The sequence below is a fragment of the Zootoca vivipara genome, chromosome 2 (assembly GCF_963506605.1).
Source record: "Zootoca vivipara chromosome 2, rZooViv1.1, whole genome shotgun sequence".
NCBI lineage: Eukaryota > Metazoa > Chordata > Lepidosauria > Squamata > Lacertidae > Zootoca > Zootoca vivipara.
Genome location: NC_083277.1, coordinates 106,104,572 through 106,117,995, shown reverse-complemented (window position 1 = coordinate 106,117,995; position 13,424 = coordinate 106,104,572). Strand labels below are relative to the sequence as shown.

The 13,424-nt window shown below is 41.6% G+C and overlaps 1 protein-coding gene across 2 annotated transcripts in view; it reads left to right on the top strand.

The window, feature by feature from the left end:
* The first annotated feature begins 1,415 nt into the window (after positions 1–1,415).
* Positions 1,416–13,424, top strand: part of ATAD5 (ATPase family AAA domain containing 5) — a 28,239-nt gene continuing 16,230 nt past the window's right edge. The window contains exons 1-7 of one of the 2 annotated variants that reach the window (XM_035103854.2): positions 1,416–1,770; positions 4,858–6,533; positions 6,708–6,762; positions 7,685–7,843; positions 9,310–9,436; positions 10,900–10,981; positions 12,297–12,478. In XM_035103854.2, the coding sequence (XP_034959745.2) occupies positions 1,708–1,770; positions 4,858–6,533; positions 6,708–6,762; positions 7,685–7,843; positions 9,310–9,436; positions 10,900–10,981; positions 12,297–12,478 (2,344 nt within the window). In that variant the 5' untranslated portion in view covers positions 1,416–1,707. The remainder of the gene's footprint in view (positions 1,771–4,857; positions 6,534–6,707; positions 6,763–7,684; positions 7,844–9,309; positions 9,437–10,899; positions 10,982–12,296; positions 12,479–13,424) is intronic. The other variant, XM_035103855.2, reaches the window with a different exon arrangement.

Sequence of the window (13,424 nt, the reverse complement as noted above, 5' to 3'; positions counted from 1 at the left end):
TTACTATGTTCCGTGGTTTTTTTTTGTGTGTGTTTATAATATAAACTGCCCTGTGATCTTCGAATGAAAGCCAACATAAATTTAATAAATACTAGTAATACAAGTAATACAGTACAAGACAGTATTGAAGTAGGACTAAAACAGCAACTTTTTTTTACGAAAATGCATCCTCTTATACGAAAAATAACAATTTTAAAAGATTCTAAACGAAATGATAGAGGTGAATACAACACAAATAAGAGATAAATATCAAATCATTTTACAGATTTGTTATTTAAGAGCACAGCTTGCCCCGAAATAAAAAGGACTTTTGCATTCTGGATTCAGTCTGAAACAGTTATTTTACAGAATAAAAAAATTCCTTCCAGTAGCACCTTAGAGACCAACTAAGTTTGTTCTAGGTATAACCATCCGTGTGCATGCACACTTCTTCAGATACCTAGAACAAACTTAGTGTTAAACCTCAGAGCTGTGGTTGAAACCACAGGGCTTGCCGAATAGAAGGTTGGAGGTTCGAATCCCCGCGATGGGGTGAACTCCCGGTGCTCGGTCCCAGCTCCTGCCAACCTAGCAGTTCAAAAGCACGTCAAAAGTGCAAGTAGATAAATACAGTAGGTACCGCTACAGCGGGAATGTAAACAGCATTTCCGTGGGCTGCTCTGGTTCGCCAGAAGCGGCTTTGTCATGCTGGCCACATGATCTGGAAGCTGTACACCGGCTCCCTCAGCCAATAAGGCGAGATGTGCACCGCAACCCGAGTCGGTCACGACTGGACCAAATGGTCAGGGGTTACCTTTACCTTTAAGGTGCTACTGGACTATTTTTTAATTTTTTATTTCGACTCCTTTAATTCAATATTTTAATGCTTTTCTATACTTTATGAGGATTTAGCTAGGCTACGCCCATGCCATTTTCCCTAGAGATTTCCCCAACACAGAACTACAATTCCCAGCACCTTTAACAGCACACTTTACAGTTCCCGGGATTTGATATACAGTACATATATTTTTTTGAAAAGGCATTCCTGCATTACAGGGGGTTTGACTAGATGACCCTTGGGAGAACCCTTTCCAACTCCAAAGTTCTATAATTCTATGTGCACTGCACATAGAATTATAGAACTGTGGAGTTGGAAAGGTGTGCACTGGACGTGCTTTAAATGCACTGTGTAGGATCTCTCAAGGGAGCTCCAGTCCCCGGAGAACTTCAGTTCGAAAAAGCCGCGCGTGTTGCTTTTTCCTTCGAGAGAGGCCAAGTTCTCGCGAGAAAAGAGAGAAGCAGAAGGGGGTGGGGCGCGATTCCACCCCGAGATAAGCCGGGTTCCCTTACGGTACTGTATATTCGGCTGGGAGCAGTTCACGTGACACGGGCGAAGTTTGGGGGGGAACTAAGGCGGCTGCGCGCTCCCCGGTCACGTGAGCTCCAGAGGCGCACGGCCCGCCCACCGCAGCCGGGGCGCTCGGAATCCTTCCAGCGCGCGCTTTTCTAGTTCTGTCCGATTGTTGTCTGGCGCGCGAATTTCTGACAGGATCTCTCTCTCCACGCCCTCCCCCCGTCCTCCTAAATTGGGCCGGCCGGCCGGCAGGCGGGAGTCCAAAGGTGGCCTCCATCGAGCGAGCGCCTGCCTCCTTCATGGCTCCGAGGACCTTCCTCCGCTAAGCTGAGAGGCGAGATAAATCGCCGGCCGTTGCTGAGGGAAGAAGGCGAATGGTGGGGAGGGTGGTCATGGCCGACGAAGCTGCGGCTGCCTCAACCGACGGCGACGTCCAGGTAAGAAAGAAGGGAAAGAAAGAAAGAAAGAAGGCGAAGCTCCCCTCTTCCTCTGGCTTCGCGGACTGTGTGCGAGTGAAATGGGCTTGGGAAGGGATACGTGCGAGGCATCTCCGCCTCTGGGCGGGTTGCAGCTGTCAGAGCCATGAACAGCAGATAAAGGGGTACCAACTCGAGTCAAAATTTGGGGGGAGGGGTCAGGTGAGCCTCACATGATCCATCACATGACGTGGGTGCACGCACACCATTTGAATGTCAACGGCCATCAACTTTTGGGGGGGGGCTGGCCCGGCCCCCTCAAATATTTTATTTTATTAGGGGTCGATGACAGCCCTCAACCCCCAGGAGTTGGCTCCTGTGGCAGAGGTAAAGGGGTCAGATGTGCCAATTTTGGAGGTAATGCCATGCAAACTGGCTAGATTTGTTTGGTCGCCCTGGGCTGCCTTGTGCAAGATAAAGCGACTAACAAATGTAGTAAGTAATAACAATAACCTGAAGAAAATATTGGCGCCCTGTGATAAGCCTCAGCCCGTTTCATTGATCACATTGACACTCAGCACTTTTGCACCATTTGAACGGCGATGCTCATCAACTTTTTTGGGGGGGAAGCAGCCCCCTCAGATACTGTATTTATTTATTTGCCCCTAGGAGTTGGCTCTTATGAAGGAGGTTAACTATGACACACACCCATATGTACACCTTCTTTTCTTTTTTAAAATAGAAATATCGATGTTTTTCCTATTTATGGGTGTGGGTGGCATCAGGCGTGTTTTCACTTCCCACCCCCATGCAAATTCTAAACATTTGAAACAGATTGGTGGCTCAAAGGTTGTCTCTCCCTGATGGGGGAGAGCTGGAAAAATGGTACCTTTTACTGTCTCGGTGGGGTCAGTGGGTTTTCCAGTACAGATTTCTCCTACATAATTTTATAATAGTCTTATCTTGTATTTTATTCAGTGAACCTCCCTGAGATTTTTAATGAAGGACAGTATATACATTTAATAAATAAATAGAATAAAAATAAATGTGAAAGTACATACAAGCACACACACAGGCAGACATGAGGGCCTTGGTGAAAAACCATTTGTGATGCTGTTGAGGGTGTGTGGTGTTAAACCGGTTTAGCACCACATTTTTCTGTCCCCAAGGAATCCTGGGAATGGTAGTTCTGGGTGAGAGAGCATAGCGGCCTGTAACAGAGAAAATGTAGCAACCCTGCAAAGGTGCATTATGTGATTGCTTTGCTGCTGTATCCCATGTTTTGAAAGGGAACATCTTTCAGAGAAAATATGTGCCATTTAAAAAAAAAAGAATCCCACTTGCTCTTCATTAGGGAATGGCTTTACAGTACAGTCACAGTCCAGCTTAACTGTTAAACATCCCACTTGGGCCCTAAGGCTCAGGGTGAGGAGCAGTTCCATTTGGCTGACCTATAGTAGGGATGTTGAGAGTGCAGAAGTACCTGCCGAAGTTCAGTTGGTTGAATATATTTACATTGTCCTTTAGTTCTACAAGCCTAACTCAGTAGTTGAGCTCTAGCTACAGATTGAGGTTGAATCCTGACAAGACAGAAGTACTGTTTTTGGGGAACAGGGGGTGGGCGGGTGTGGAGGACTCCCTGGTCCTGAATGGGGTCACTGTGCCCCTGAAGGACCAGGTGCGCAGCCTGGGAGTCATTTTGGACTCACAGCTGTCCATGGAGCCACAGGTTAATTCTGTGTCCAGGGCGGCTGTCTATCAGCTCCATCTGGTACGCAGGCTGAGACCCTACCTGCCCGCAGACTGTCTCACCAGAGTGGTGCATGCTCTAGTTATCTCCTGCTTGGACTACTGCAATGCACTCTACGTGGGGCTACCTTTGAAGGTGACCCGGAAACTGCAATTAATCCAGAATGCGGCAGCTAGACTGGTGACTGGGAGTGGCTGCCGAGACCACATAAGAGACCTACATTGGCTCCCAGTATGTTTCCGAGCACAATTCAAAGTGTTGGTGCTGACCTTTAGCTGACCTTTAAAGCCCTAAACGGCCTCGGTCCCGTATACCTGAAGGAGCGTCTCCACCCCCTTCGTTTAGCCCGGACACTGAGATCCAGCGCCGAGGGCCTTCTGGCGGTTCCCTCACTGCGAGAAGCAAAGCTACAGGGAACCAGGCAGAGGGCCTTTTCGGTAGTGGCGCCCGCCCTGTGGAACGCCCTTCCATCAGAGGTCAAGGAGATAAACAACTATCTGACATTTAGAAAACACCTAAAGGGAGCCCTGTTTAGGGAAGTTTTTAATCTGATATTTTAATGTATTTTAATCTTTGTTGGAAGCCACCCAGAGTTGTGGGGGAAACCCAGCCAGATGGGCGGGGTATAAATAATAAATAATAATAATAAATAATAATAGCCAGAACCTGAGTTTCGCATGTCTGAGCCCAATTTTATATTCACTGGCTAATGCATTTGTAATGTGATCTTCAGAACAAACACTAAAGTTCATGTCAGTTTAGCAAGGAGCATGTTTGTTTGCTGTTAAATACAGCCCCATGTTCATGCTGGGGTTACATGAAATCGCATATACAGTAATTGAAACCCATTGAAAAAGCCCACAAACATCCCATTCCGCCTCCACCCCACCCCTGTTCTGCCCTTTTAGTGATGTTTCAGTGACATCTTTATGACATTTATGTGTCACTTCCAGGGTCAGTGCAATGCACATATACCTGGTCAGGTACATATTGAACGCGTGTAAATGAGTGGCTGCTTGTTTGCTTTTTAATACTGTAATTTGTTCTTTCATTCAACCCAGTCTCATAGGTGACAGCCTGCTTTAATATGTCCAGCTTAGCTGCTTCTGAGTTGAGATAGATAGATAATAATTTATTTTTATTTTGCTTTTAACAATTCACATAGCTTTCCTGATTAACATGATGCCCCATATTTCTTTAAAAAAGAAATGTGTGAATGCAGTTTTTGTATAATAAGCATGACAAGCTTTTTAGACAATTTGTGTTCTGAATAACAAATAAGAAACAAACACATGAGCAATTTTAATGCTAGCTAAAGCTGTTCATTTATACAAAACAACTCTGCTTTTCCTTTATAGCCATGTAAGAAACGGAAAGAAGATGATCCTTCTATAAAAGCAATTACAAAATATTTTTCACCATTAGGAAAAAACGTTGATAAAGTGTTGTCACCACCAAAGTCCAACAATATAATGGATTATTTCAAAAGAACTTCCCCCACATATGAGAATATTGCTGCACCTGTAACAGAGAAGAAAAGTAAAACAGATAGATCATCCTTGGAAAATTCTTCAAAGACTTTGTCAAGACTCAAGAGGAAAGGAAAGAGATGTGGTTTAAATAATAAATTGAAAGATATAAAAACAATTGGGCATGACCTTGTGATAGAAATTAATAGTGATGATAGTAGAGAATTTCTTAGTCCAAAAGAAGAGGACTCTAAAAGTAGTTTCAATAGTCACAGTGTTCCTGCAATGCTTGGCCCTACAAACCTGGAAGAAACGTTAAATGATTGTAGTAAACACCGTCTCAGCACTGTTGACAGGAAACATGAAGAAGAAATAAAGAGTAACATAAAAAGAGTAAAGAAACGGAAACACAAAGATAAGGTGGACTTGCCTAAACATTTTTCTACTGAAACACAACAGAAAGATAATAGTAGAGAAGTTGATAATAAACAAGGTATATCTATGAGTAAAGCAGAAAATGAAAGCATAGAAAATATTATGCATCCTGAGACTAATGCACATGAGACATCACTTTTAAATGATTGCACAGTTACTGTATCATTTGAAGACTTTCTAAAAAGCCAAGGTGAGAATAAAAGTCATCAAATTCCCGAAGCAGAAACAGCAGATAGTCCCTCTGCATCCTGTGAAACAGTGAGCTGCCAAGCTGCTCAGCAGCTCCCACTTAAGAAAGTAACTGTCCTTGCACAAATTCATTCTGTGCCTCCAAAATCTCCCTCTTCTAGGAAAATAGCATCTATCTTTTTAAAGCAAAAAACCAAAGCAGCTAGAAGACAAAGCAGTCTGCCTGCCTCAGAAGAGATATATGCTGAGCAAATTACACAGAAGCGAAAATCTAATGTGGTGATAGCAGAAGAAGAGTTAGAACTGGCAGTATTAGAAGCTGCAGGTTCCGAGAGCATGAAGGCAAAATGCACTGCAGAAGAAAGAGACCAGTTTATGAAAGCTTTTAGACAACCAACATCTGATATGGTAAAAAATGGATCTAAAAAAGGACCCAGTAAACAGAAGGAAGTAGAAAAATCTTCAAAACACAAACTGGAAGTGGAAGAATCTGAGGATGTTTCTAATAAAAATCTAGGAAATGAATTATCATCTGATTTTGTTGGTAGTGATTCCCATTGTAATACAGTTAAAAAAGGTCGTACCAGAGTAAGAAACAGCAAGCTCAGCAGGCAAAAGATGATACTAAGAGGAGAGGAGAAAGATTTAAATACAAACAAAAGCCTGGACCATGCTGCTGGGGAAACCACTTCAACTGACACAGAAAGCAAATTGTCCCCCAAAAAGAATGGATTGAGAAGAAGTCCACGGCAAAAGAAAAGGCAAAGTTCCATAAATATTACACCAGAAAAAGAAAGGTTTTCAGAGACTATTGATGAAAATGCATCAGATCCTATTCCTGTACAGGCTTCTACTCCCCAAAGAAACAAATCCTTTATTAAAAGTGCCCTGTATAAGGCTGTGGTGATTAGTGAACCCTTTGATTCAACGTGCCCAATAAGGTAAACATATTTTTAGAGTGTAAGTAATTTTTGTTTAAGTACCTAAACTTTATCTAGAGATGGCAGCTCTGAACATATGCAGCTTCAGCACTTTGCTCTTTATCCTAAAACATTATTAAGGAGTGGTGTTTAATAAATATATAATAATTGGGATTTTCCCCCCCTCCCATACAGGATGAAATTCACTCGAATTAGTACATCTGAAAGATTTACGCAACAGAATGTGAAGGTATTGTTTTGAATAAATTTCACTGTAATTTGAATATGAAGGCCCAATCGAATTAAGTATACGAGTTGTAAAAAGTTGTTGCCCTTGAATTATTTATGCACAGAATACTTTGAATGATATTATTCTTCCCCCTCAGCAGTAGAATGTAAGCAAGCATTGTACTACTTCTAGGTGTTATTCCAACCTCCTCACTATATTTAGAGTGTAACACTGAAACCAGGAATTACCATCTTCATTACTTGCAATCCAGATTTGAAAATAAATTTGAAATAAAGATGGAGTTATAGACCTGTTGAAATTAATGGACTTCAAATACCGTACATTGATTTCCGTGGGTCTATCTATGACTTACATTGCATATCACCTAGGATTTCCTGTTCTGGCTTTATGTTTACACAAATGAATGTTGAGTGTGAGGAGGACAAATCTGGAACCTCTTTTAATTTTTGTGCATGTCTAGGTTTCTGAGGGAAATTATTGTATGAAAAGGCCCTTAATATATATCTGGTCATACACTTTAATATACTGGCATACATAATATTTCTTTGTTCAGTGAGAAAGAGTTTAATATAATTATGTAATTTTTAAAGAATTCAACATACACAGCTTTTAAATATTTACCTGGATTAATAGATTTAAATATAGCACCTTAGATTGAACAGTGCCTTGTTGAGCAGAAAGGATTTCTGTTCATACAATACATGGTGTCTGATTTTCCCGGGCTTCCTTCTACTTGCTGCAGCCCCACATCATTTACCATGCTATTTTGGAGAGTACCCCAACCCTCAGGAGCAGGGTTTTTTTTGGGGGGGGTGCTTTAATGAGTAGGAGGAATTGGTGAAGAACATTTCCACCTTTAGATCCAAGCCACAGTGTGCATTGGCCCTTGGCCCATTAATAATTCCTTTTAATTTTACTGTAGATGAACAATATATCCAAAGCAAAGAAATTGGTTGAGAAAGCAAAGGTTCTACAGCATAACAGAGCAACGAAGATTACTGAAGAGACATTGCCTGTGCCTCTGCGACGCTCTTCTAGACAACAGGCCTTGACTGAAAAGAAAAAGTCACAGAACACAGAAGTAAGTCCATAAACTCTAGCTTATATATGGATTCAGCATTGTTGTTAGAGTTCATTTGCTTTAAGCAACAGTTTATCTTTGACCTGTTCTCTATTCTGCAGTATAAGGGGTTTGAAATGACTTGTGATGATATTTGTAGTCATTGCCAGTCCACTGTCTCTCAGACCTTGTGGGGGGCTAACCCACCCCTTCCCGAAAGCACCCCCCTCAGCGGGAAGGAAGGGATGGCGCCTAGAGGTGTCCAGAGCTTCCTGCAGCCAACCAGAAGCCGCACCAGCGTCACCGCCTGCCCAGAGGCATCCACAGCTTTTGATTGGCTGCAGGAGGTTCCTGCAGCCAATTAGAAGCCGTGCCACGTTGCGGAAGTCAGTCTCCGTGTGGCGAGGCCTCCACGCCATGCCTGTTTAGCGCAGGGACTGACCGAGTGGGTGGTAGAGTCCGCAAGGTTCGCGGGCTGGATTAACGAGCCCAGTCGGCCGCATCCAGCCCGCGGGCCTTAGTTTGCCGACCTCTGGTGTAAATGCTGACAGTCTCTGAGATTAATTTTATGAATAACTGAAAATTGTTTGCTCTCACTTTTCAGCCATACTCCAATAAATGCTGATGATCACATTTTAGGTGATTGTTAGTGTTTTTGAGTATTTGCTATAATAATATAACATTTCCTTAGGTTATGAAGAATAAGCAGAAATTGTATAATTTCTCCTAACATTTTCAGTGAACGTATAACACACTTTCTATAAAAAATGAACTTTTTGTTAACTGTATCTATGCAGTGTACTTTCTTGATCTCTCACTAGTCCTGTTCTACACAAGGGAAAACGAAAAAGGGAAAGTGGCTTGGTCAACGTTACCAAGTGAATTTAATGGTGAACTTGAATTGAGCTCAAGTTCCACATCCAGCTGTGCACTAGTTTTTGCATATTACACTGAGTAGATAGAGAGGGTCGTTTTTATTTGATGTAATACTGACAGACGTTTGTATGAAATACAACTGTTCATTTGAATCATAGTAGCAGCCAATACCATACAAATATTGGAACCAAATGCAAGTTGCAAGAGCTTATTTCGTTACTTAGTATCATGTCTTTTGGTTTTCATTCATTTATATTTGGTTGGTTTTTTTTTTTAAAAAAAGTTGCGCACTACCCTAGAGTTTTCTGATATTTTAAATAAAATGAAATAAATGTCTGATGAACTGTAGTATATGCACAGAGCTCTGTAGAAGCATGTATTTTTGCATTCTCCTCCTTGTCAGGGACTATGCACTGGGGATGTGTGAGTTATCTAACAGTGGCAAGAGCTTTTTCATGCAGGGCTCCATAGGCACAATAAAATTACTTGGGGTGGGTGGGTTATTGGGTTGTTGTTGTTTTGATTTTGATTATGTATTTTGTGGTTTTATATTTTGGTTTTACTCTGGGAACCACCCTGAGATCTCTAATATATATCCTGTTTGTGCTCAGGATTCAGTGATTTTTCTAGATTCAAGTCCTGTTTCAGAAAGTGTAAACAAACCAAAGAAACTTCGAAACTTGAATGATGTATTGGGGAAGAAGACTGGAAACGTGAAGGCGGCTATGAAATCAAATGGTACCCAATTTTACTCACTAACTTTTTCCAATTTCTAGCCCATACTTCAATGTTTCATAAAATCGGGATAGGGTACAATGATAAAACAACTCACAATTTAAATAATAGCATTTTTGAATCGTCGTAGCAAAAGCAGGTGGACAGTTCTTCAATTTTCAACTCATTGCATTGTGGTAGCCACTATGTGGGCTGCTATAAAAGCCTGGGGAAAGAGGTACGTCTTCAAGTGGTGTCAAAGGGTAAGCAATATCAACACCAAGGCTAAATTAATGGGAAGGGCGTTCTACAGTCAGGGTGCCACCACAAAGAAGGTTCCTAGTTCATGTCACCACACAGTGTCCTTCACTCAACATGAGATGAGTACAGTATTAAGCAACTATCGCAGAGCCAAAATATATTGAAATGTTGGAGATCTGTGATCTCCCATCTCTTTATATTGTTGTTGTTGTTGTTTAGTCGTGTCCGACTCTTTGTGACCCCATGGACCATAGCACGCCGCCAGGCACTCCTGTCTTCCACTGCCTCCCACAGTTTGGTCAGACTCATGCCCGTTGCTTCGAGAACACTGTCCAACCATCTTGTCCTCTGTCGTCCCCTTCTCCTAGTGCCCTCAATCTTTCCCAACATCAGGGTCTTTTCCAGGGAGTCTTCTCTTCTCATGAGGTGGCCAAAGGTGGCCATCTCTTTATATATATATATATATATATATATATATATATATATATATATATATATATATATATTTAAAAGCAGCCATGGGAGTTATTTAGATTGGGACCATGATGCTAGGGGCAAAGTTTAGACCTCTCAAGCTGCACTACAAGCTGCACTATTTGCCCAATAAATATAGCCTCAGTGGGTGGGGAGGTGCATGTTTTGTGCCCCATTGAGATAATACTATCTGGATTTTGTGTGTTAGTGTGTGTCACATGTATAAATAACCCTGTTGGTTGTGTTCTCCTGTTGGGGGGTTTGGTATCAGTCTGACATGCATAATGAGAGAAATGCTTATGCAGATTGTCAGAAGTTAAAATACAGCTAAAACACATTTATGAGCAGATGCTAAACAACCAAGTTCACAGGAATTTTGTGCACTGTTCTGAAAACTCCACATTCCTAATATTTTTTCCTAAAATTTGTAACATACTTCCTTATACGACAAATCTGAAAATGAAATTGTTTGCTTTTTCTTAAATATGTACACCCTACTGAGTACTGTTTTATGGTCACAGAATATTAAGATTAAGATTTTCAGAAACCAAGAGAATATCTGTCCTATGACTGTGTATCAGATATATCGTCAGGGAAATTAAACAGTATACTTTTAAAAACATTTTATGTAATAATTTAAGAATCTGAGATACAATGTCCAGTAATTATTATTGTGGTTAATTTGATGCATATCTGTCCCTTGCAGCACAGAGTTATGGCCTTGCTAATCTGGCAATATTTTACTTTTAAAGGCAAAGAGAAAGTATCTTCATTAATTAGGAAAAAGGTTCAGAAGACTACAGATGCAGCAATTTGTGTTTTGGATGAAAGCAGGTCAGTTTGTCACATATATCCTTGTAGTAATTTACAAAGCCCTGAACAACTTAGGTACAGAGTACCTCAGGGACTGTCTGAACCCTTCTATCCCAACACGATCACTGTGATCATCTGTAGGAGCATCACTGCTCATTCCCCAAGCTGGTGAGGCTCATTTGACCACAAGAAACTGAGCCTTTAAGTGTCATTGGCTCAGTATTATGAAACACTCTGCCAATAGGCGCCTTCTGTTTCAAGTTTTAAACACCTGCTGAAAACATTTCTATTCCATCAGGCATATGCAGACAATTAAGAATTCCATATTTCCATAACAGCTAATTTCTGATTTCAACTTTTTAATATGGTGTTTATATTATGGTTTTATGTACGATTGTTGTAAACTGCTCTGATACTTTTTATGACTGGAAGTGAGATGTGTGTGTGTGTGTGTGTGTGTATTAATGAATGAGATGGAACTGCATAAATCCACACCCATTTTTATAGAACCATGAGCAACATAATGTAATGAATGGACCTTTCAACTAGAACTGGAGAGACCCAGTTTCCAACCCCTGCTCATCCATGAAGCACACTGCGTGACCCTGGACTCTCCTTTTCTCTCAGCCTAGCTTAACCTTAAAGGGTAAAGGGACCCTTGACCATTAGGTCCAGTTGTGACCGACTCTGGGGTTGTGGTGCTCATCTCGCTCTATTGGCTGAGGGAGCCAGCGTACTGTACAGTAGAACCTCGTCTTACCACCACCCCTACTCGTGAACAATTGGACTCACGACCGTGGCAAACCCAGAAGTAAATACCGGGTTTGGCGCAATTCAAGCGCCTTCTGCCGTCTGCACATGCGCAGAATGGTGCTGCCGTTGAATGCGCATGCGCAGAACGGCGCTTCTACCAGCAACCCAAATTGACTCACGAACAGACCTCCGGAACGGATTTCGTACGTGGGTAGAGGTTCCACTGTATTCAAACCTGAGCCCCTTGGAGGAGAAGTGTGTTAACATTATTAGTACGCAAGTGGAAACTTGGTGAAAGGGTTGACTGGTGCAATGCAACAAGCAAAGATGCAGCATAAAATGGGTGGCAGGAGATTTTTGACGGTTCTTCTCAGGGCTGCACACTCCAGAGAACAGTTAGTAATTGCAAGTAGTGTTTTAGAGAAGCTTTCCTCCCATTGCTGATCTTATCATTGTAGATTATGGTAAGCTGCTCAGGAATCTTGGGGTTCTCCTGAACAGTTCCAAAGCCTTTGCTGCAAGGAATGCAAAGCAATATTAAATACTGAAGCTTATCTGCTTTTGTTTGTCACTTACACCTTAGTGATCAAGATTCTGAAAATTCTCAAGATGGCAAGCAGTTCAAAGCGAAACGTGAATTTTTAATGAGTGGTTTGCCAGAGTCTTTAAAAAGGCAGATTGCAAAGAAAGCAGCAGCATTGGAAGCATATTCTTCAGTTAATTCCAGTTTTCGAACAGTGGTCCATGTTCAGCAGAAGGACTGTGGTGAGTATTGACCTCCTGAAGTTCTTGCAATGAATGTACATTATTGGAGCTTTTGCCTTAAAATAATGTTTATTGACTTTTTGTCACTACAAGAGACTAACAAATGTTTGGGTGGCATAAATTTAGATGAGTTTCATAAAATTATATACTGTTTGGGCTTAGGCCAGAGGTGACCACTCTGGCTTGGGGCCCCTGGACCCTCTCCTGTCCACCAGCTGTTCAGTAGGAATCAGCTGATAAGGGAAAGGGCTTTGATACTGAGCAGAGTGCAATTACAGATCCTTCTTCTGCCAGTAAACTGTATCTGCTACAAGAAGATCAAAGCAAGAGTGGGAAATGCTTCAGCAAGAGTGGTAGATTTTCTTTCAAATATGAGAAAAAAACATTCACACACTTTGCTATTGCATGCATGCGTTTTGGGGGGATGCAATTACATTTCTGAAGTTAGGGGCTCTAGATAGCTATAGGGCAGGGTTTGTAGCTCACCTGTGAATTGACATTTGTGTTATTTTACAGGAATTGAGTCATGTTTGCATTTTTGAGCAGTCAGGGCAGGTAAAGGATGTTGGAGAGCTTTTTTTAAAAAATAAAGTTTTACAAAATTTGGAGAAAATGGAAGATGAAACTTGACTTATTAAATTATGCCTCTGTCCCCATGAGGAATAGCTTTCTCTGTGTTATGGGACTGTGTGTGTCAGGCCCCACCTACTACTGCATGCAGGTTCTGACAGCTTTTCCCGTTGTAATGTAGTTCTCAGTATACGATCAGATAGTTTTTTGTGCTTCCCTAGAGATGTGTCATATTAGAAGAAGAGTAGCTGTGTAGAAGAGCAATAAGAGATAGAATGTTAAGGACAGCTTGCATAGGAGCAGCCTAGATATAAAGATGCTCCCATTTTAAGAAGCAGATACTGGTGTTTTTTTTAGTTAAAGGGACCTACCTGTC